Source organism: Microcaecilia unicolor, chromosome 9 (assembly GCF_901765095.1).
Source record: "Microcaecilia unicolor chromosome 9, aMicUni1.1, whole genome shotgun sequence".
Lineage (NCBI taxonomy): Eukaryota > Metazoa > Chordata > Amphibia > Gymnophiona > Siphonopidae > Microcaecilia > Microcaecilia unicolor.
This window is the reverse complement of record NC_044039.1, coordinates 43,966,057-43,988,702: the sequence shown is the minus strand read 5'-3', so window position 1 is coordinate 43,988,702 and position 22,646 is coordinate 43,966,057. Positions and strand designations below refer to the sequence as shown.

Sequence of the window (22,646 nt, the reverse complement as noted above, 5' to 3'; positions counted from 1 at the left end):
CTTTAGAGTGGACTAACACAGCTATCATACTATATTATCCTAAATTAAAAATATAATTTAGTTTTCTATCTTAGTCATCTGGTCTTTTAATTTTTCTAATTCTGCTGATCCCAGTATATGGTTTCTGCTTTCTCTGTCTTGTCTTAACTCTCTTGCCAGGGTTTGCTATTCATTTGTCATTTTTCTGTCGCCTCCACTCTTCACTTTCTTCCATTTATTTTTCTGCCTCACACACCAGACTTCATTCATTCTTACTATCCAGTCTATTTCCCTCTTTTTACTGTGCCTACCTAAGCTTTCAATCTTTTTTTCACTCCAGCTCTCCTATTCCCCTTCCTTTTTCACTAACTGTCTTCTTTCTCCTTCTGTGCTCCCCCCACCACTTCCATCCAGTGTCTGTCTTCATCCCTCTCTTACCCACCAATGACCAGCAGTGGCCAAAACAGAAACAGTTGCCATCTTTGGCCTCTATGCACATGACTGCCATTCTGCCGAACTACCCCCTCCTAAACAAGAAATCAGCATTGGAGGAAGCAAAGTCATCAGCCAGGGCAAAGAGGCTGAGAACCTGCAACTGTTCTCTCTTGTTTTGCCACTGAGATCAACAGCAGCAGTTGGGGGTGGCAGTGGGAGGAAGGTGGGGAATGTCATGGCTGGGTTACCAGTCACCTATGTTGCTTCCAAAATGGTACCGACCTAGGCAACTGCCTAGTTTCGCTAGTGCTAGGGCCAGCCCTTCTCTTACCTTTTCCCTGCCTATACAGTACACACGCTTCATACCACTGGACTTCAGCTTTTCGCTCTAGCTACTATTACTGCTGCTGTTTTGGTAAAATCCCTTCCTTCCTTCTGTCCATACTTCTAAACCTTTCTCTTGAGCTGCCCCCAAGACTTGCTTCATGTGTTCTTTAGTCCTGGCTGCAGGTTACGTCTCCTTACTAACAGATAGATGCAGGATGGGCCTTCTCTCCGTGTGCCTAGCTTCTTTGGGCCTGTGGGGCTAAGCAGCAGGAGTAAGTGCTCCCTTTCCCCTCTCCCTCTCCAGGAATCTGCTTTTCTCCCAACAGAGAATACAACTTTAAAAAAAAAAAGCAAGCGAGGGCAGAACAGGCTAAGGCTCAGCGGGTTGCCCAGCCTTGCTCAGGCCAATGGCAGGCCTTTTTAATCAGACTGGGGGCAGCCAATACTGCCTTTTTGATGTGGGGGAGGGCCACACATCTGCAGTTGCACTGGAGTGATACAGCTTGGAGCTTCTTTGATGCTGGCCAGTTGATGCTATGAAGCCTACTGGTCCCAGCATACAAGTACAACTACTGGTTCCTTTGTGATAGAGATAGGATTGTATTGCACAGGGAGCACCCAAGTCTTTCACCGGAAACTGGATTACACTCTTGAGTGGGTTCTGTTCCCTGTGGCATAGGTAATTTGAGTGGGAACAGCTGCCATTTTGTGCCAGGATTATGTGTTGGACACATGGTCTGAGGTGGGTAGGCCATCCCCATCAGGAGTGTTGGCTGGTGGGCCTTACCCCTCTGCTGGGCATGCGGTCAAGGGGGTGGGGGCCCTGTAAGCTCATTGGCCCTGTTTTTGGTCCTTTAGGCAAGCACTCTCAAGGCTTCAGAGGCATGGCCTGTGGGGCACTGTCCTAGCTGCCAATGTATCCTGAGGAGGCCAGGGCAGCTGGTCTATTCAGTGTTCTCCTTGTTGGAGAATGGTTGGGGGTGGATGAGATTTCCCAGGAGGGGTTCCTCCTCCCCCCCCCCCCCCCCCCACACACACACAGAAATTACCTTTTTCTGGATCCTTAAGGTTCACATTTCATTTACAGCAGTTAACAAGAAGACTGCTATTCTGGTAGAGAATGGTGTAGTCCTTAAGGAGGCCCAAGACCATAACTTTAAGTTGTTTCCTCTGCAGTTTTAAACTTCCTCGGTGTTGAGAGTTCAGACTGATCTCTAATGGTTATGTGGCCCAGCGGTTCTGTTTTGAGTCTAATAACTTCCCCTGTCACCTGGCATGGTGCTTCTGGAGTTAGGAACTGCTTCAGGGAGGACATTTTGTACGACCTCATTCATATCTGTCGGCACTTGCTGACTTCACATGTGTTAGCTTATATATGGCTTTTGCTTAGAAATTGGTCAGCTGATGCCTTCTCTAAGGCAATCCTGAATAAACTTCCCATCTAGGGGTTTCTGCTTTTTTACGAATATCTGAAAAATATTAAGCACCTGGAGAAAGCCAGGCCTCAGCAACTCCTAGAAGACATGGCATGATCATCTTGAGTGTCCGCTGGGAGGATCTGGCCAAGAGAGAGTGGTTGTTCCAGTAAGAAATCTTCTTTTTGTGTTTCAGCAAGTTGACAGAAAGGCTAGCCCTTTCAGGGAGCACGAAGGCTAGGATCCTTATCTGCCAACAACCCAGATGTATCCCATGTATTAAGAAAAGAGTAAATGGTGAAGTGGAAGAGGCTATATTAGAGCTAAGAGCATCCTTCAAAGAATGGAAAAAGGATCCAAATGAAGAAAATTGGAAGCAACATAAGCAGTGTCAAGCTACATGCAAAGCATTGATAAAGAAGGCTAAGAGAATATGAAGAAAACCTGGCAGTGGAGACAAAAATTCATATTAACATCTTTTTCAGGTACATCAACAGCAGAAAGCCTGTGAGGCAAACCATCATGAAGGAGCAAAAGGGGCACTAAAAGGCCATAGCAGAGAGATTGACAAATTCTTTGCTTCTGTCTTTATGGAAGAAGATATAAGAGATCTAGCTGTACCTGCAATGGTTTTCAAGGGTGACGATGAAGAGGAACTGAAAGAAAGCTTGGTGAGCCATGGAGACGTAGTGAACCAAATTGACAAGTTAAAGAGTGATACATCACCTGGACCGGATGGTATACACCCAAGGGTACTGAATGAACTCAAACATGAAATTGCCGATCTTTTGATAGTGATCTGTAACCTGTCGTTAAAATCATCCGTAGTACCGGAATATTGGAGGATGGCCAATAAAATGCCCATTTTTAAAAAGGGTTCCGGGGTGATCTGGGAAATTACTGACTAGTAAGCATTACTTAAGTGCTGGGGAAAATAGTAGAAACTATTATAAAGAATAAAATTAAGAAACACATAGATAAACATTGTTTAATGGGACAGAGTCATCATGGATTCAGCAAAGGGAAGTCTTTCCTCACCAATTTGCTTCATTTCTTTGAAGGCATGAATAAATATGTGGATAAAGGAGAGCCGGTTGATGCAGTGTATCTAGATTTTCAGAAAGCTTTTCACAAAGTTCATCATGAGAGACTCCTGAGAAAATTAAAAAGACATGGGATAAGAGGCAATGTCCTTCTGTGGATTAGTAATTGGTTAGTGGACAGAAAACATAGGATAGGGTTAGATGGTCATTTTTCTTGATGGAGGAGAGTGAATAGTGTAGTGCCACAGGGATCTGCACAGGGGCCGGTGCTATTTAACATATTTATAAATGATCTGGAAATCGGAACGACAAATGAGGTGATTAAATTTGCAGATGAGATAAAACTATTCAAAGTTGTCAAAACACATGCAGATTGTGAAAAATTGCAGGAAGACCTTAGGCAACTGGAAGACTGGGCATCCAAATGGCAGATGAAATTTAATGTGGACAAATGCAAAGTGAAGAATAACCAAATCATAGTTCCACTGATGCTAGGGTCCACCTCAAGAGTTAGCACTCAAGAAAAAGATGTAGGTGTCATTGTAGACAATATGCTGAAGCAAACAGGATGCTAGAAATTATTAGGAAAGGGATGCAAAATAAGACAAAGAATATTATTCCTCTGTAGTGCTCCATGGTGCGACTTCATCTTTTGTGTTCAATTCTGGTCGCGGTATCTCAAAAAAGATATAGCAGAATTAGAAAAGGTTCAAAGAAGAGTGACCAAAATGATAAAGGGGATGGAACTCCTCCCATATGAGGAAAGTCTAAGAGGGGATATGATTGAGATGTAGAACTTGTAAAAGTGAATCGATTTTTCACTCTTTCAAAAAGTACAAAGATCAGGGGACACACAATGAAATTACATGGAAATACTTTTTAAACAAATAGGAGGAAATATTTCTTTCACTCAGAATAGTTATGCTTTAGAACTCGCTGCCGGAGGGTGTGATGCGTACTTGGGTTTAAAATTGGTTTGAACAGATTCCTGGAGGAAAAGTCCATAGTCTGTTATTGAGATGGAAATGGGGGAAGCCACTACTTGCCTCAGATTGGTAACATGGAATGATGCTACTAATTGGTTTAGTGCCAGGTACTTGTGACCTGGCTTGGCCACTGTTGGAAGCAGGATACTGGGTTAGATGGACCATTGGTCTGACCTAGTATGGCATATTCTTATAAGTGTGATAGTGCCTTTGGTAGGGTACTCTTGGAAGGTGTTTGTGTATGCTTTTTGGATAGAAGCTCTGGTACATCCCATTGATCTGGCTGAGGGATTAAATAGATTCCTGAGTTTGTCACCTGTTTGTATGTAGTCAGTTCTGCAGAGGTAGCCCTAAGGGGCCACCATTCTTGGGTCAGCTTTGGTTTACTTGATTCTCTTGTGGGGTTTTTTGTTTGTTTTTTTTTACCCTTAATTGATTTGATCTCTCTGTTACTGGCTTTGGCAGTAGCATATTGGAATGTTCCTGATTCCTCTACTCTTTACATCAGAATCTCTGATGTCTGCTTCCATCCCGTAGTAAGGGGATATAACCCATAGGTCTGGAGTGGTTTAGCAGGATTTAAGGAAATAAATTAACAGGTATGAATAAACTTCGCCCTATTTTTTTTCTCTAATTTTAATTTTATCTTGGAATTAGAGTTGTTTTTCTAGGAGCCTTCTAAGTCCTTATGATGATGGTAAAATAATACTCTCCTTTCCAGATTTCCATGATACTGCAGTAGAAAGTTTGGGGTAGATTTTATAAGAATATATTCTGTAAAAATAAAAAAGTTATGTTATTAACATTTTAACAGTAACCATGAGTGTTCAACTTTCCTTATTGAAAAATGTAAGTACTGTTGTAATCTGAAGAAAATATGTGTTCAACACGCACACACACACACACACACACATATATATATATATATATATATATATATATATATATATATATATATATATATATATATATATATATATATATATATATTTGTTGTGCTTCTTGTTGTCTAATGCTGCCTCTGTTTGCTTTAGGCATCACTGTTGGACCTGAAGGAGCATGCCTCATCCCTGGCTTCCTCAGGATTGAAAAAAGATTCTAGGCTCAAAACTCTGGAAATTGCTCTGGAGCAGAGAAAGGAGGAATGCCTGAAACTGGAAACCCAGCTGAAGAAGGTAAACAAAAATCTGTTATCTGATTTGCTCCCTAGTTAGAAGCCCTTTGATACTGATGCACACCTATATAATCTTAAGGAACCAGGATTTTGTTTGTTTTAGTTGCTTATTTGCTGTCACCCAATCAGAAAATATGAGACTAAAGATAATGCAGAAAAATATCACAAGATCTCTGCAGCTGAAACAGCTGCCTGTTCTGTGATGGAATGCAGCCTTAATTAAGCATCAATGCAACAGAATTTAGGGAACAACTAAAGTTAATTTACCTTTTTTTTTTCTGCATCTGCTTCATTGACCTAAATGTTAAAATTAAGGCAACCCCTTGCAAAAGATCTTAATATTCAGTTTGACATTTTTTAGATATCTGGTGATACTAAAAGGAGAATTTTACTGACTTTTAAGTGTTCATGTCTGTTCTTCCAATTCATATGTCACTAATATGAGCCAAATCCAGATTTATTCCTTCTTAATTTTGGAGGCTGTGTACCTGACACCATGTTTAAAAAATATGTTAATGTGATGATTATTTTCTCAGTGTAACCCATGTCTCTCATGTTCAGTTGAATCTAATATCTACTGTGGGGCCTCAGATCAGATTGATGGTGATAATATGTTACATGCACTCTGCTGTATGGGGGCATAATGTATCCGTGTATTTTCTAAGGCAAGGAAGAAATAGGCATAAAGTGTCTAATTGGTACTGATATGAAGGTATGCAGAGTAGTGCATTTTTGGTTGTAGAAATCCAAAGAAGCTGTATACAGTAGGAGGAAAGAAGCATGGAACAGGAAAGGACCCCAGGGTGATTGGTGTCTGAGGATCTCAAGGAGGTGAAATAATGTGACAAGTTAGTGGTCGAAGTTAGAAGAATGCTAAGCTACATAGGCATTACCAGTAGAAAGGAGGAGGTGATGAGGCTGCTTTATAAATACTGGTGAGGGCTCACTTGGAGTACTGCTTCGGTTTTGGAGGCTGTATTTTGCTAAGGATATACACATGGAGTGGTTGGCTGTTTTCACACCCGTTCTATTCTTATCGATGAGGGCCTACTTGGAGGCACGGGTCATAGATGCTGTATTTACCAGTTTGGTGAAATTTGGATTTTTACACCTATTGGTAATCAATTGTCCCTGAAAGAGCCCCTTGAGTGAAACATGGCCATATGGGGCATGTGTGTGTAGAACCTAGGAGCATAAAGTAGTGAATAAAGTCTGCTGTTATATATAGTCTGCTCATCTTTTTCACCCAAATGCTTGGATTAGGCATAGAGTCCTTATTATTCTTGGAATATGTTCTCCCACTATTTGTGCTTTCTTTGTCCGATTTATCTTCATCCAAATCTTGAAGTTGTTTTTAGAATTTCAACCGTATAGCGATGTCCATGAGGCATGATTACCAAAAAAAATAATGCAAGGCATGATATTGGTTAAACACTACAGAATATATAAAATCCTTTAAAAGAACCCCCCCCCCCCCCCGAAACTGTCAACTAATAGGATAAAAGTGTGCGTGAAACTAGAAATTACTGGTGTCCACTTTTAGTTTAAATAGAAACCATCAAAATGACAAGGTCTCAACATAAACAAAACCTGGCAAACATTCGCACAAAAGGAAAATCGAAGAGAAAAAAAAATCAGTGCCCAAGACCAGCAACCTCATCAATACTTCAATGCTCAAATTATTCAGCGACCAACAGTTTTGCCAGCTTTTCTTCAAAACTGAGTAGACAAAAGACCCCACCCCTCCTTTTCTTCTGCAGCTAAAACTTTTAGATAGAGATCGATTACTTTTCCCACATCAAAAAATCCAGATTGAGAAGTGTTATAAAAACAAAAGTTCCATGCATAGATTCCACTCTTTCACCCTGAAGAAAGCCACAATAAGATGCTTTTGGCCCATTTCTAGGTGCGACTCCCTATATCTTGGAAAGTACAGTAACTAGTACCTTGAAATTTCCATATCATGTAAAATACCAATGAGTTCAAGAAGTTTTAGATTAACAAAATAATTTACTTATAAATCAGTTAAAGGAAAAACACTAATCCATTTAGGGGTCAAAATGACCCCTCTTGTAGTGTTAAAGAGGAAGAGGCTGAAGGGTGACTAGTAGAGTGCCACAGGGATCTGTACTGTGACTGGTGCTATTTAACATATTTAAAAATGATCTGGAAATAGGAATAAGTGAAGTGATAAAATGTGCAGATGTCGCAAAACTATTCAAAGTTAAAATATATGGCAGACTGTGAAAAATTGCAGGAAGACCTTAGGAACTTGAAAGATTGGCCATCCAAATGGCAGATGAAATTTAATGCAGACAAATGCAAAGTGATGTACATTTTTTTTTGTTACATTTGTACCCTGCGCTTTCCCACTCATGGCAGGCTCAATGCGGCTTACATGGGGCAATGGAGGGTTAAGTGACTTGCCCAGAGTCACAAGGAGAGCTGCCTGTGCCTGAAGTGGGAATCGAACTCAGTTCCTCAGTTCCCCAGGAACTGAGTCCACCACCCTAACCACTCCACCACTCCTCCACATTGAGAAGCATACTCCAAATCATACTTACCTGATGCTAGGGTCCTTAGGAGTCAGCACCCAAGAAAATGATCTAGGTATCATTGTAGACAATACTGTGAAATCTTCTGTCCAGTGTGCGACAGTGACCAAAAAAAGCAAACAGGATGCTAGGAATTTTTAGGAAAGGGATGGAAAATAAGATGATGAATATTATAATACCTCTGTAATCGCTCCGTGGTGTGACCTCACCTTGAGTATGGACAGCAACAAAGCAGATCAGTTGGAAATCAAAAACATTAATTTTATTAATAAAATATCATCTAAAAACTATCATCTAAAAAACAGGCCGTGTTTCGCCCACGAGGGCTACGTCAGGGGCTACAAAACAAATAAAACAATAACAATAAATTGAATAGAACATGAATAAGTGCAATGATACAACAAATAAAGTAAATAAAATCAGGTAATCAGTGATAACACAATAACACCATGGTAGTAACATAAAATAATGAACATATAAACCTATGTAGCATAATCATGCTGTCATGGAGGTGGGTACGGAATTTGAGGCTGGCATACAGGCTGGCAAAAAAAGTTTGTAAAGTGGGTTTCTTTTGGTGGGAGGGGGTTAGTGACCACTTGGGGGAGTCTGGGGAGGTCATCCCCGATTCCCTCCAGTGGTCATCTGGTCAGTTGGGGCACTTTTTGGGACTTGTTCGTGGAAAAAAAAGGGTCCAAAAAAAGTGACCCAAAATCGCGGTAAAAACGCCTTATCTTCGATTATCAGCTAAAGAAGCCCATCTCTGCTCGGCCCATAACCACGCCCCAGCCCCGCCTTCACCACGCCTCCGACACGCCCCCAACAACTTTATTCGTTCCCGCGACGGAGTGCAGTTGAAGACGCCCAAAATCGGCTTTCGATTATACCGATTTGGCACCCACGAGAGAAAGACGTCCATCTCCCGATTTACTACTACTATTATTTACTACTATTTAGCATTTCTATAGCGCTACAAGGCGTACGCAGCGCTGCACAAACATAGAAGAAAGACAGTCCCTGCTCAAAGAGCTTACAATCTTTTTCTCTTTCGATTATAAGGTGGATAGTATACTACTTACAATGTCGACACAATACATAATAGAACATTTTAATTGATAGTGAAGGGTATAAGCAAATATGGAACATATTGATAGGTAAGAGAGTAAGAAGAGTTAGAAAGTAAGGTGACTAATTTAAAGAAAAGTACACATGAGGTCAGAGAGATGGTTAAAAATATTATACCAGCTAGGGTAGGAGTAGATAAACATTGCTTGCTGCAGTTTGTACAGTCTGGTCACTCCTTGTTTGTGTGTGAGTGAGACTAACAAGTTAGTTACTTCTTCCTTTAAAGGCCTGGTTGAAGAGCCAGGCTTTCACCTGCTTCCTGAAGTAGAGATGGCAGTGCATTCCAGAGTGTGGGACCTACTCTGGAGAAGGCTTGCTTGCAAGTATCACATCGTGTAATGTCTTTTGGAGAGGGTGTGGTTAGTGATAGTCCCTGAGAGGACCTTAATCTCCTTGGTGGTGTGTAGAGGGTCATCCTGTTCTTCAAGTGGAGTAGAGGAGTGGCCTAGTGGTTAGGGTGGTGGACTTTGGTTCTGGGGAACTGAGGAACTGAGTTTGATTCCCACTTCAGGCACAGGCAGCTCCTTGTGACTCTGGGCAAGTCACTTAACCCTCCATTGCCCCATGTAAGCCGCATTGAGCCTGCCATGAATGGGAAAGCGCGGGGTACAAATGTAACAAAAAAAAGTGCTGGGGGCCATTTCCTTTAAAGGCCTTGAAAATCTGACATAGAGTTTTAAATTTAGCCCTTTGTTGTACTGGTAGCCAATGAAGTTTTTGTAAAAATAGTATGATGTGGTCACGTCGCTTGCAACTTTGTACGAGTCTTGCTATAGCATTCTGAATCAGGCCCTTTGTAGTAAGACTGTTGTATAGTGCATTGCAGTAATCCAGTCTTGATGTTATCATGGCACGCACAACTGGGATAAGATTTACCTTCTTGATATAAGGAGAGAGGCAGTGTAGCTGTTGCAAATAGTATAAGCAGCTTGGATTTGGGGAATCTGTATTCCAAGGTTCCTGACTTGTGATTTGAGGGGGAGTTCATACTTCCCAAAAGGGATTTTGATGTCAGGTATGTATCCACTTGTGTTAGGGACCCAGAGAAGCTCGGTTTTACTTGGGTTCAGGCAAAGGTTGTTGTATTTAGTCCATTCTTGAATTGATGTTAGACAGGTAATCAGTTTATTCAAGGCTGTAGGTAAATCAGACATGGGGAAGCCACTGCTTGCCCTAGGATCGGTAGCATGGAATATTGCTACTATTTGGGGTTCTGACAGGTAATTGTGACCTGGATTGGCCACTGATAGAAGCAGGCTAGATGGATTATCGATCTGACCCAGTATGGCTATTCTTTTATGATCTTCTTTTTAACTTACTTTTCAGCCTCTCAGGTTGTTTCCTCCTAGTGGAAGCATGAATCCATTAGATAGGTGCAGAGTGGAAGATGCTAAATATAGGTTTAGATTGTCATTTTTATTTTACTATTTAGATCATCTTATGAAATAAATGCATGTTGACATTACTTTGTAGAATTAAGAATTCATCTTATGTAGAAATGTAATTGTGTATGCTCTGTGGTTGTGTGGGTTTTTTTTGGTTTTTTTTTTGTAAATACTGTTGATGTTTCATTGTAACCCAGTGATTCTCAAACCTAGTCCTGGGGGCACCCCAGCCAATCAGGTTTTCAGGATATCCACAATGAATATTCATGAGAGAGACTTGCATACACTGCTTTCATTGTATGCAAATCTCATCTCATGAATATTTATTGTGGATATCCTGAAAACCTGAGTGACTGGGGAACCTCCAGGACCAGGTTTGAGAACCACTATTGTAACTGTTTAGGACTGTGTTTGATAGTGAGTTACCAATATTATAAATAAATGATACATATTAATCTACATTTTAACAACTTTCATGTGCCATAATGTAAGACACGGGACTAGAAAATTATGAGAATGTGTAGAAAGAAAATGAGTGCAGTAAACCATTAAAGGATCAAGGGCCCTGTTTACTAAGGCACGTTAGCGTTTTTAATCCACCTACAAATAGTGTGTGCGCTAACCATGTAGGCACCTATAGGGATATTGTAGGCTTGTACATAGTTAACGCACGTATATGGTTAACGTGCATTAAAAACGCCAACGTGTGTATTATGCGGCTTAATAAACAGGGCCCCAAGTGATTGAAAATGAATTAAATTTAATTACGACAGAGGAAAGATTCAGGGATTTTTGGTAGGGACTGAATTTGAGTTTTGGATTTAATAACTCTAATTTTTGAAATCGAATCTTAAGATCAAAGAAGCACTCTTTTTCAATATTTTAATTCTTGACGAATACAGATTTATAAAATGGTATAAATAAATCATGTATTAAATTTTAAGTGGCATTTTGTTATTTGGCCTGGTAGATTGGGACTGTATGTCATGATCCTTCATTTGTTGATTGTATGAATAGATTCCCCTTCCTAATCTGATGTTTAATCACCATACCCTTTACCATTGCACTGAGAATCCTTTATCTAAAGTCCAGAAATCATGGCTCACATTAGAACCTGGTTACCAAATACTCTTTTAAGACTTGACCATTAGTTGTCATTTTTGTGAAGTGGCTGGAACTTTGTTCCTGTGAACTCTGCCTCTGAGCCCCTGCCGGCCCAAAGAGCAGAAGTTAAACCTGTGAATTGACCCATAGAGAGCAGCACCAATAACTACTAAGCCAGCCCTTCTATGGCATGTTTTGTTTACTGAACTGTTGTCTTAGATAATGACCTTTAGTATAATGTAAGAATGTTTGTGTTGAATACAACATTTCTAAAACACTAACAAATGGGATGGTTAATATATTTTAAATTATACATTTATGAACTTGAAAAGTGTATTCCCTCAAATTCGTATCACCATGTTTTCTGAGAGTTCTTGCTTTTATTATCATTTCTTTCCCTCTCTTGCTGTCTTATACTGTATCTTATCTCAATTCATTCTTATCTCCCTTCTTTCTGTAGCACTCTGAAGTGGGCCATCCATCTAAGCCAGTAAGTGTCCAGGCAAACTAAAAGGCTTTTCTGGTGTCAGTTTGGTTTTGTGTATGTCTTTATGTATTTACATGAATTTACACAACCAGCTTTTTATTCCTTGACACTCAAATCTTTACCTTGGCCTGAAGTACAAAGAAGCACAATTAGGGGAATGAATGTGACTTGGTAGACTGGCAGAGGGTTTCAGAACCTTTTGTTTAATGACATATTCATTACCATTTATGACCAATGTTAAATGAATTGGTGGTCATGATCTAGTTTTCAGTGGATAAGTATCTATAAAACTACAATCCATGTTGTCAGTTTCAGCAAAGAGGCCAAAGACTGAATAGGAATTGGGTAGGAAGACTGATCTGTTCTCACGCTTTGAGATAGTCTCTTGAGCATGTTTTCAAAGCACTTGAATCTTGCCTTGCTTTCTACTTTTGGTACAGTTTTTGGTACAGCTGAGCACCTGCTCAGATTTTGGCAGTTGAAATATGCTCATTTTTCCTGTGGGGTTGCAGCTTTTGAGTGGATACATTTTTAACCAGTCTAATCTAAGATTCTAACTTTGTAGTTAGGCAGTTTAATTGTCTTAAACATTGACCTTTTAGTTAAATTGTATTGGCATCACTACCGGATTTGATGTTACTTGTTTGTTAAATTGTATTTTTAATTTTCTGATTCTGTGACGGAAATAAATGAGTCTTTATTTCTTGAAAAATGTATTTTTAAACAGTGTAAGACACGAACCCTGTCAAGGTACTAAAATATTGTTAAGCTAAAAAAAAAGTCATATTATTCATACATATATATAGAAATAGCTATGCATTTTTATGTATTTATTTTTTGGCTCAGCAGGTCCTTCATGTTCAACTTCTCTCCACTCAGTCAGAAACAGAATAGGATTTGGTGCCATGAGCCTATAGATAAATTTTCCCTTCTAATGCATTTATACAGATATGTAAGTTTCATTTAAAGCTTTTTAGTTAAATAACAAAATTCATTCATTGTGTGCTAAAATTGTTTGGAAAGGATATCAGCTTTCACAGAAGGTTCTAAGCATTATCCATGTGCCCGTTCATTTATTTAAAGAATCACATTTAGTATGCAAATGTGACTCATTGGTTTATGTAGTTTCTTTTGCTCTTTTTTGTTTTAAATATCTGTTTAGTAGGTATAACTGAGACACAACATGCAATAACAGTTGTCCTGGCACACAGTTGCTCTTATCTGTGGGCCAACTAATACAAGAAGATCGAGCAAGGGGCAAAGTGACAAACCAATTATCAGTAACAAAAGCTCAGATATATCCAGTTACATTTTTCATATTTATCCCTTACCAACAGGAGCAAACCCCTTTTCCACTAACCCCCCACTCCTTCTTTCCATTTATAAGAAACTAGCCTTTGAGCCCGTAAAAACGGGCTATTATAGGAAGGGGGGGGGGGTTGAAAGGCCCCCCCCCGCGCCGCCGAGTTCACCGCTGCCCCTCCCCCTCTGAATTCGCCTCTCCCCCCCCCCCCGGAGCCGTCGCCACCCACCCGCCATCCGGTCAGGCCCTCGCTCCGCTACTGAAACAGCGAGGGTCCGGGAACGCAGCACTGAGCTCTGCTGAGCAGCCGACGTCGGCCTTCCAAGTTCCTTCTTCTTCTCTGCCTGTCCCGCCCTCGTGTGACGTAACGTCGTCGAGGGCAGGACACAGGCAGAGAAGAAGAAGGAAGGCCGACGGCAGCTCAGCAGACCTCAGTGGTGCGTTCCCGGACCCTCGCTGTTTCAGTAGCGGAGCGAGGGCCCGACCGGGTGGAGGGTGGGTGGCGACAGCGACTCCGGGTGGGGGGAGCGTTAGCGACGGCAGTGTCCCTCCCTCGCAAATTGCAGTACAGACCCTCTCTGTTCCGCCCCTGTCATCACGTATTGACGTGGGGGCGGGGCAGAGAAGGTTTCTACTGCGCATTTGCGAGTGAGTACGACACTCGCCTTTTATATATATTGATACCAAGATTCAGTCAAACAAGTGGTGTAGCCCTGGATGACAGCACACAATCAGTAATAAAAGTTAGATAAGAAAAGATTATTATTTAGGAGCAGAGAACATTGGACATTGTGCATCCTAAATTTTCCATAGCTTTTCCAATAGTCATATGTGAAGCTCAGCTATCCTACAAAATAAACCATTAACGATTCAGTAACAAACTTCATTTTTTATATGAGAGGGCACTTCAGTGGCTCTCCCATGTTGATAATAGAGCCAGTTCAAATACAAGGGCCTTCCAGTATAATAATTGTGTTGCAGTCTATACTCTCCTGCTAAATAATAATGCATTTCTAGTAAGGAGAAGTGCTTTTGCACTAAATTAGCCCTGACCACTTGATAAAGATTGCATGTTATAACCATTATAAAATTTAAAGGTTGCATAGGTATAGTGCTGTTTAGATATACCAAGCTGTTCTTGAACATGTAACCAGAATCCTCTCACCTTTGTACAGAGCCAAAACATATGACTCAGAGTAGCCTTTTCCTCTTCACATTTCAGGCATCTTCCATCAGTAGGAAGTCCTGCTTTATATTCTTTCCAAGCGGCTATAATACACTTTTGCTAATAAATTTGTATTCCTATTCAGTGTAGCATGCAATCTGCGATCTTGATAATATTTTCAAATATTCCTTTGCAAAGTTCAGGTTGAATGATGCACCCAAAGGTCCAAGCTCCAGGCCTCCACAACATGTTAATGTGTGTACCCCAGGGAGTAACTCAGACTTATAGGTAATATAATGATCTAATTTGGGAGATTGGAAACATGCCTGTAGTTAGCACTCTCATAGCTTACACTGTTAAAGTAGATAGATGCTTAAAGCTGGTAATATAATGCCTTAATTGCATAAACACTAAATGATCTACAGAGTCAAGATCATACAGAGATTGTACCTGTTCCATATTCAACATTTTACCCTTGAGTCAGCACTTCCCCAACTCATTTGGTGCTTTTTTTTTTGTTTCCAGATATTAAAAAAAACCCTTCTCCAACCCAGGTTTAAAGTCTGAATTTTTGCCAGGTAGTTTTCATATATGTCCACACTATATGTTCACGAAACCAGAGGTCTATTTTTGATAGCCTAGTATGTAGCAAATAAGGACCAGATATAGGAAGTAACAAAGCTGCTTCCAACCCTAAAGGTGTAAAAGATGATGATCCTTCAAACCAATCTCACATTTGTCTAAGGCCACAGGCTAGATTATAATGATGTAGATCAAGGAGTCCCCACCCTCCTTTTAGCAATATAAGTGTTTTCAAAGATATATGGGCTTTCTCTTCCCCTCCCCCCCCCACCCAAAAAAAGTTCTAAGAGCTGTATATAACTTTTGTATATCTCTCTCCCTCATCCAATTTAGTAGTGTTTATATAATGTTTAGCCAGAGCGGCACCACCTGTATGTTATACAAAAGGAAAGAGCTTATAGCAGTGCCTCCCCCCCCCCCCCCCCATATTATAAGGCAGTCTAGAGACTTTTGGAGAAGAGGTGTCACATTTAAATCATGCAAATTGCAATCTCAAATGGAACATGTACCTAGATACTTGACTGAACCTCAGGCCTCCTTTAATGTGAGATTGTTCCAAAGTTGGGCAATACTCAACAATATAGAAAGTGCCTCAGATTTTGAAATGTTCAGTTTAAGTCCTGAAAAAGACCCAAAATCAGCAAAGGTGTGTGTGTAATACACTGGTAAGGCCACTCGAGGTTGTATTATGACTAAAATGATGCCATCGGCAAAGGCTATATACATCACCTGTTCTTTTCCCAGTATTACATCAGGGATGTTTGGGTGTCCTCGCAACTGTGCAAGCAAGGGCTTCAAAAACAAAATGTAAAGCAAAGGGGATAGTGAAAATCTGTGTGTGTCCCTCCCCAGTGAAAACACTGAGGAAGAGAGCCCATTCGCCAGCACAGCCACAATAGGATTGACGTATAATTTCTGAATGGCTTGGAGAAAGAATCCCTCAGTGCCATAGTGTTACAACAGGGGGAAAAAGAACATCCACTCTACCCTGTCAATGGCCTTCTCTGAATCAAATCTAATGGCTAAGGTGGGAGTGGACATTTGAGTGCATCTTTCAATAGCTAGGAACAATTTTCGTACATTTACAACTGTGTGTTGCCCCTTAACAAAACCAGCTTGGTCGCCTCCCACTAACCTAGGGATATACTGTGCTAACTAGCCTCTCTGCTAATATTTTTGCAATGAGTTTAAGGTTAACATTTATGAGGGAAATAGGTCTGTAATCAGTGCTTGATTTGATAATTGAGAGAATTTATCTATGTCAATGGCCTGTCCATAGAATGTTTTTAGAGGTTCTATTAGGTGTACACATAAATCTCGCCACTGTAGCCATCAAGTCCAAGTGACTTATGGAGCTTCAGGCCCAAAATTGATTTCTGTAATTCCTCTCTAGAGATTGACCTATTGAGATGTTCTTGCTCTATAGTAGATAACTTTGGTGCATTACACATCTTTAAGAAAGTCTGTATTGTCTCACTATCTCCTGGGATCTCAGCCTGATATAAGGAACTGTAGAACTCTACAAACAGTGCTTCTAATCTTTTGGTTTTTTTTTGCCCCGTTTCTTAAAGAGAAGAAGGTAATAGGGCCAATCTAACTTCTAGTAAGATTTGCTAGCATGTTTATTCCCATACCTGTGGAGCCTAAATTTGTAATAGAAAAATTGCTTTTGAGTTCACTCATGGATTATGGCATTAAGAACAGCCTGGGCCCTGAGAAAATCCAATGAATTCTGTTGTGTAGGGGCTGATTTAAAGATCATTTTCAGCTAACATACCTGTTTTGCTAAATTTAAGAGCCTAGTTGCGATAATTTTCCTATATATATTAACAAAAGCAAAGATAACCCCTCTCAGAACTGGTTTTGCAGTTTCCCACAGCAGTAGTACATTATGTGCATATTCCCCATTGTGATGGAGAAATTCTTTCCATTTCTGGGTTAAATAATCCTTAAACTCGGAGTCTTTGTACAAATAACCAGGGAAAACACCACCTGCTTGTTCTCCCTCCTATACATCTCCCTAATTCTATATCTGTCCATATAGGAGTATGGTCAGAGGGCCTATCACGGAACCTACCACCCTGGGGAATAGTTCCCAAGGTACAAAAATGCAATCAATATAGGACATGATGTTATGGACTTTTGAGATGTGAGTGAAGTCTTTTTCCGGCGGGTGCAAAACTCTCCACACATCAATTGAGTCCAAACTGTTGGGAAATACCTCTAACCCATTATCACACTTAAGTGTTCGGCGTTGTGTGGATGCAGAAGAATCCATCTGTAGGTCAAGAATGACATTGAAGTTTTGCAGGAGGACTTTATATATACCTGATGTTGTTGACCGTATAGAGGGCAGGAGTTCGAAAGAAAGATCTGGAGGCATCATTTGGTTCATATACAGACACCATGGTTACCGATAAATGGTCAAGAAGGCCCTCCACTATAATATATCTGCCTCCTGGTTTTTCCTGCATTTGGAAGGACACTGTCTTTCCTATCAAAAGATCTATTCCTGCTGTTGATTTGTTAGAGGAAGCATAGTAGTTTTGTCCCACCCATGAACAGCTTTTTGGTGTTCCATATCATTGAGCTTAGTTTCCTACATACCCACTACGCCAGACCCTTGCCTACTCAGTTATTGTGTTTTACCAGCATAATACAATACCCTGTCACCTCTGTAAAATAGTCCAACTGTTGTTCAACCAGAGCCACCCCCACAACCCCCCACCAGGTTGATAAAACAAACCATCCCACCCTTCCCAACCCCCCCCCCCCCCGTGTAATCCAATGTATCCTCCTCTCCTCATAAGCCATCATGACATGCATTCAGCCCGCCCTCCACCATTCCAACATCTATCAACTCGTATAAAGATAATAGACTCGATTATGTACATGTTAATACCCTGTAAGAAATATTATATATGCAGTACAATTCTCATACTTAATACCAAGCACTTTCATACCACAAAAAAACCCTATATTCAACACTGTTCACAGTCACACTAGCATTTATACATGCACACATACATCTGTCCCACTTCTCAAAGCCCATCTTTATAGTGTTCTCTCAAGGACATAAGAACATGAGTAGCCATACTGGGTCAGACCAATGATCCATCTAGCACGTTATCCTGTTTTCAACAGCGGCCAAGCCAGGTCACAAGTACCTGGCAGAAAGTAGTAGTCAGATCTAAATGTAAATAAGTCCATAGGAATAACAAACGTAACCCACGAGTGAGTATACCATTTTTTGTTGATGGCTGCAGCTCACAATGTACACAACTGAATTCCTTTCCTTGCAAAGTAAACTGCACTGCTATTTTCGAGCGCTATGGAGGTTTGTCTGCCGTAGCACAAAAAAGTCACAACACCTGGCTTCAAAGTAGCAGGAATCACTTTTTCAACTCTGAAAGCACCCCTAAAACATTGAGTCACTTACGCACTTCATCATTGTTGGAGAACAAATGAACTTTACCATCGTAGATCACTTGCAATTTAGCTGAGAACTAAAGAGTAAATCGAACTTTTGTCTCAGCCAATAGTCGCATACATCTGCAAATCCTGTGCACATGTTAGCCACATGTATGAAGTAGTCCTGAAACATTAGAACTATATGGTTTTGATATTTCAGTTATTTAATGACCTGTAATTCCTGAGCAATTTCTCTTTAGCAGCAAAAGCTGTGAGCAATCATGACCCATGGTCTGGTCTATTCCTCCATCATTCTTCCCATTCTGTTAACTTGCTCAATTTGTAAGAGCCCCATAGTCGAGTCACTATCTTTTAAAGTTTCCGGTAAATCAGCCAATCTAATATTATTCCATCTTGATTGGTTTTCAAGATCATCAGGTTTTTTGGTGCACTGTTCTACCACCTTCAGAAGCTTCGTTAACTCCTCCATTACCCCGTGCAGAGAGTCCTCCGTGTTGCTCACTCTTTTTTTGATCTCTGTCACCCTATTATTAAATTCAGTGACGGAATGTGAAAGCGTCTGAATATTGCTATCACTGCCTCCATTAGTTTTTGGAGCAACGCATCACTCGCTGTGCAGCCTTCTTCCTTTGGGTTGGTCATTTTGCATCTCCCAGTCCCTCAGCCTTGGATTTTTCTTTGTTTTTTTTCACAGATGTAGCAGTCAGTACTGCTTCATTTTTGTAAATAAATTTGTCCATAAAGCACAAGTCACCTGGATAGAGGTTTACCATGTGCAAACGTGCAGAATTTTGTCCGATGGGGTTAGATTCGAGGACAGGCTGTAAAGTTCAGGGAAAACACCATCTCCTGACTCAGAGCATCACGTGACCTCTACATGTTTGGTTTTAAGGAAGTATATTTGTATAGAAAACAATGCACTGCCCATTTCTGTTAATACATCTTGAAAAGGTCTAAGCACCAGCATAATAACAGAAAGAGCTGTACACAAGCTACTGTCTTCCATTTTGTTGTGTGTTTTATTTTCTTGACTTGGTAATTCCTTCTGCTCCCGTGGGCTTCCAGCTCAGTCAGAACCAGGGATGGAATATGATACAAAGGGCCTTCATTTGTAGTAACCTAAAGATTTTTGCCTTATTGTATATTGTCTCATTGCAGTGATGAGCTTTAGCTGGGACCATATACCAGGGTTTTCCAGAACCTTGTAATCATGGGTCCTAAACTTAGCTACTAAGAATCATACAAAATTTTTTCTCTGGGTAAAATGTTTTATTTATAGAAATAGCTAGTTGTAAAATTGCCTGAGAACCTAATTTATGTAAAGGTATGTGCTGCTAATGCAAGACATGTACTTTTTACAGAGAATGAGCATAATTGTTCTTGGGGACACAGGTTCAGTGGAGTTGGAATTGTGAAATATGCCTGCATGTTCCAAAGTATGCATTTATCCACAGAGTCTTAGGCAGACTGTTTTTGCATGCTTCAGAGCAAGTGTAAATGTCTGTGCAACTTATGTGCCTGATATAAAATTACCCTCAATATGTTGCTGCCACACAATGACTGATTCTGTCCCTGCATCCCTCATTCTCCGCACCCCCCCTGCAGAGTGTTAATGCACCCTTGCTGCATGAAAGAGTAGAAGACCAAGCTAGTCAGATTCCTTTAAAAAAAGTACTTATATAGAAAATGGAGATGCCTTGCATCGGTGTGCTATGTGGTACTTTGCAAGAAGTTTCATGGTGATGGCCATGCTACATATCTCAAATAAGCGAGTCATCATCATCATTATCAATAGCCTTGTACCTTAAATAGCATGCTAATGTATGAATGAAAGTGTCTTCTTTTATAACCCTGAAGATTTGTTGTGCCCTGCTCCATCGCCGGATGGCAGGCCCTGATCAGTCTCTGGAGCTCGCCCCTTGAGTTATCCGCTGGCTAGTGAGGCAAGCAACACCTCTGGCTGTCGGGTTTTGTTGCACGGTGGATTCTCGAGCCTGTGGGCTATCAAAGCTGACTCCAGCCTGCTCTGACACTGGAGGCCAACCTGTCTTCCGTCTTTGGAGTTCGGGTTCTCTTGTGTGCCTTACTTCATCTCAGAACATCGGTCTTCCTCCTTCATTGGTTCCTGAGTCTTGCACTATATCTGGTGGTTGAGGATTGATCCTGCTTGGTATGGCAAACTTGTGGCACTGGATGATGCCTCTGTCTCTGTATGGCATATCTTTTTCTGTCTTGAGATGGCGAGTTCTCTTGGGGGCACACTTATTGCTCTGGAGCTTGAGCCTGACTCAGGCACAGCATGTCGAAGGTAGTTCCGTCTTGGCAGTCCATTTTGCAGGACTTCTGCGGTCCCACTCCACTTGGGGACTCCTTTGGTACATCCCATTCGTCTCTGGATTGATCTGTGGGATGTAATGGAGGAAAAAGTGTTTCTTACCTGATAATTTTCTTTCCTTTAGTCCCAACAGATCAATCCAGAAGCGTGCCCTTGGATTCCTTTTGCAACGTGGAGTAGGTGTATGTGGTGTCCTTTTGAAGTATTGCTTTGAGGGTTGCTACAGGAGTTAATTTGAGTTATTGCAGGTATTGCTTTCACTGGAAAGATGATGCAGGGGAAAGAACGCAATTGCTTGACCACAGTGCCGCTAGTTCTTTCCTTTTTATGGCAAAGTTAGAAGTTTGCTCATGGGATTATGACCTTCTTACTGCTTTGGTATTGATCATACTGAAAGTGAGGCTGCTGCACAGTATGCCATATGGCAGAGCTCTGGCGTTAGAGGGGGACATAACCCATTCGTCTCTGGATTGATCTGTTGGGACTAAAGGAAAGAAAATTATCAGGTACAAAATATAATTTTTCCATGTAAAATACAATTGATTTGCAAGAAAGATATACTTACCATGCACTATGTATTGCTTCGGGCAAAAGGAAATAATTATGTACAGCGCAACTGTATAACTTAGGCGCTCACATTTAAATCATAAGTACTAGTATGTTGCCTAAGTGCTATTCAGCAAGTACCCATTTAAATTACATAGTACGTATTTGCAGGGTATATACAGGGGCATAAAGTATGTGTAATAAACAGAATGCCTCTCTGCTGCACTTAGGTGCTCACATATATACTAGCTATAAGTACAAGTGCCTAAATGGTAGGTGCATTAATACCAGGTTATGCTAGCATTCTATGAATATATGCAGGCGCCTAGAGCACCTGTGCAAGTGCAGAAGGCAAGTATCACTGTGAAGCACATATTAGCTGTGGAAGTGGAAGCCCTGGTGTAGATTATCATCCAGTGGTATGGATAGCAAATGCCTGAGCTAATTTTTTGGCTCTCTGCCTCTCCACTTAAATATGCATTGATACCAATATGAGTCACTTGGCACTCTGATGGAGGGATTTGGATTGTATGCTTAAAGCTGTATTTAGGATCAACAAGCCATGTGATGTGACAGTTCAGTTCTGTTTTAGTATTTCCCGAGGGGCTTAGAAAATCAACAGGGGTTGCACTGCGGAAGGGGAAGTGACATTGGAGAGATGCCTCTGAGCTGTGAGTAACATAGTACCATAGTAGATGACAGCAGAAAAAGACCTGCACCGTCCACCCAGTCTGCCCAAACTGTGTGTGTACATGCTTGGTTATCTGAAAGAAATTTAGGATGGTGGCAGATTTTCCACAAACTGGTTCCTGACAAGTAAAATGGAACTTGTACTTCTGTTGTGCACAAACAGCCTGCACCTCTACCATGGCCAATGCTCCCAGATGGAACAGTCCCACCTTCCATGCTTATGCTCTCCTTTTGTCGCCTTTGTATGATACCTGGAGCCAGGCTATGCTGGGTTTCCTGGAAAATTGGATTGGAGGTGTGGCCTAGTGGTTAGGGTGGTGGACTTTGGTCCTGGGGAACTGAAGAACTGAGTTTGATTCCCACTTCAGGCACAGGCAGCTCCTTGTGACTCTAGGCAAGTTACTTAACCCTCCATTGCCCCATGTAAGCCGCATTGAGCCTGCCATGAGTGGGAAAGCGTGGGGTACAAATGTAACAAAAATAAAAAAAAAACTGGGGAGGGAACCCCCATGCTCCCCACTCCAGAGAGAGTCAAAGTCACAGAGGTGCTGTCAATTTGTTAGTTTGATTTTACTGTT

General features: G+C 41.0%; 1 protein-coding gene across 1 annotated transcript in view; it reads left to right on the top strand.

Moving 5' to 3' along the window:
- The window catches only part of ERC1 (ELKS/RAB6-interacting/CAST family member 1), a 503,932-nt gene that overhangs the window by 410,533 nt on the left and 70,753 nt on the right, over positions 1-22,646 (top strand). The window contains 1 exon segment of the mRNA XM_030214918.1: positions 5,220-5,360. Coding sequence (XP_030070778.1) covers positions 5,220-5,360 — 141 coding nt within the window.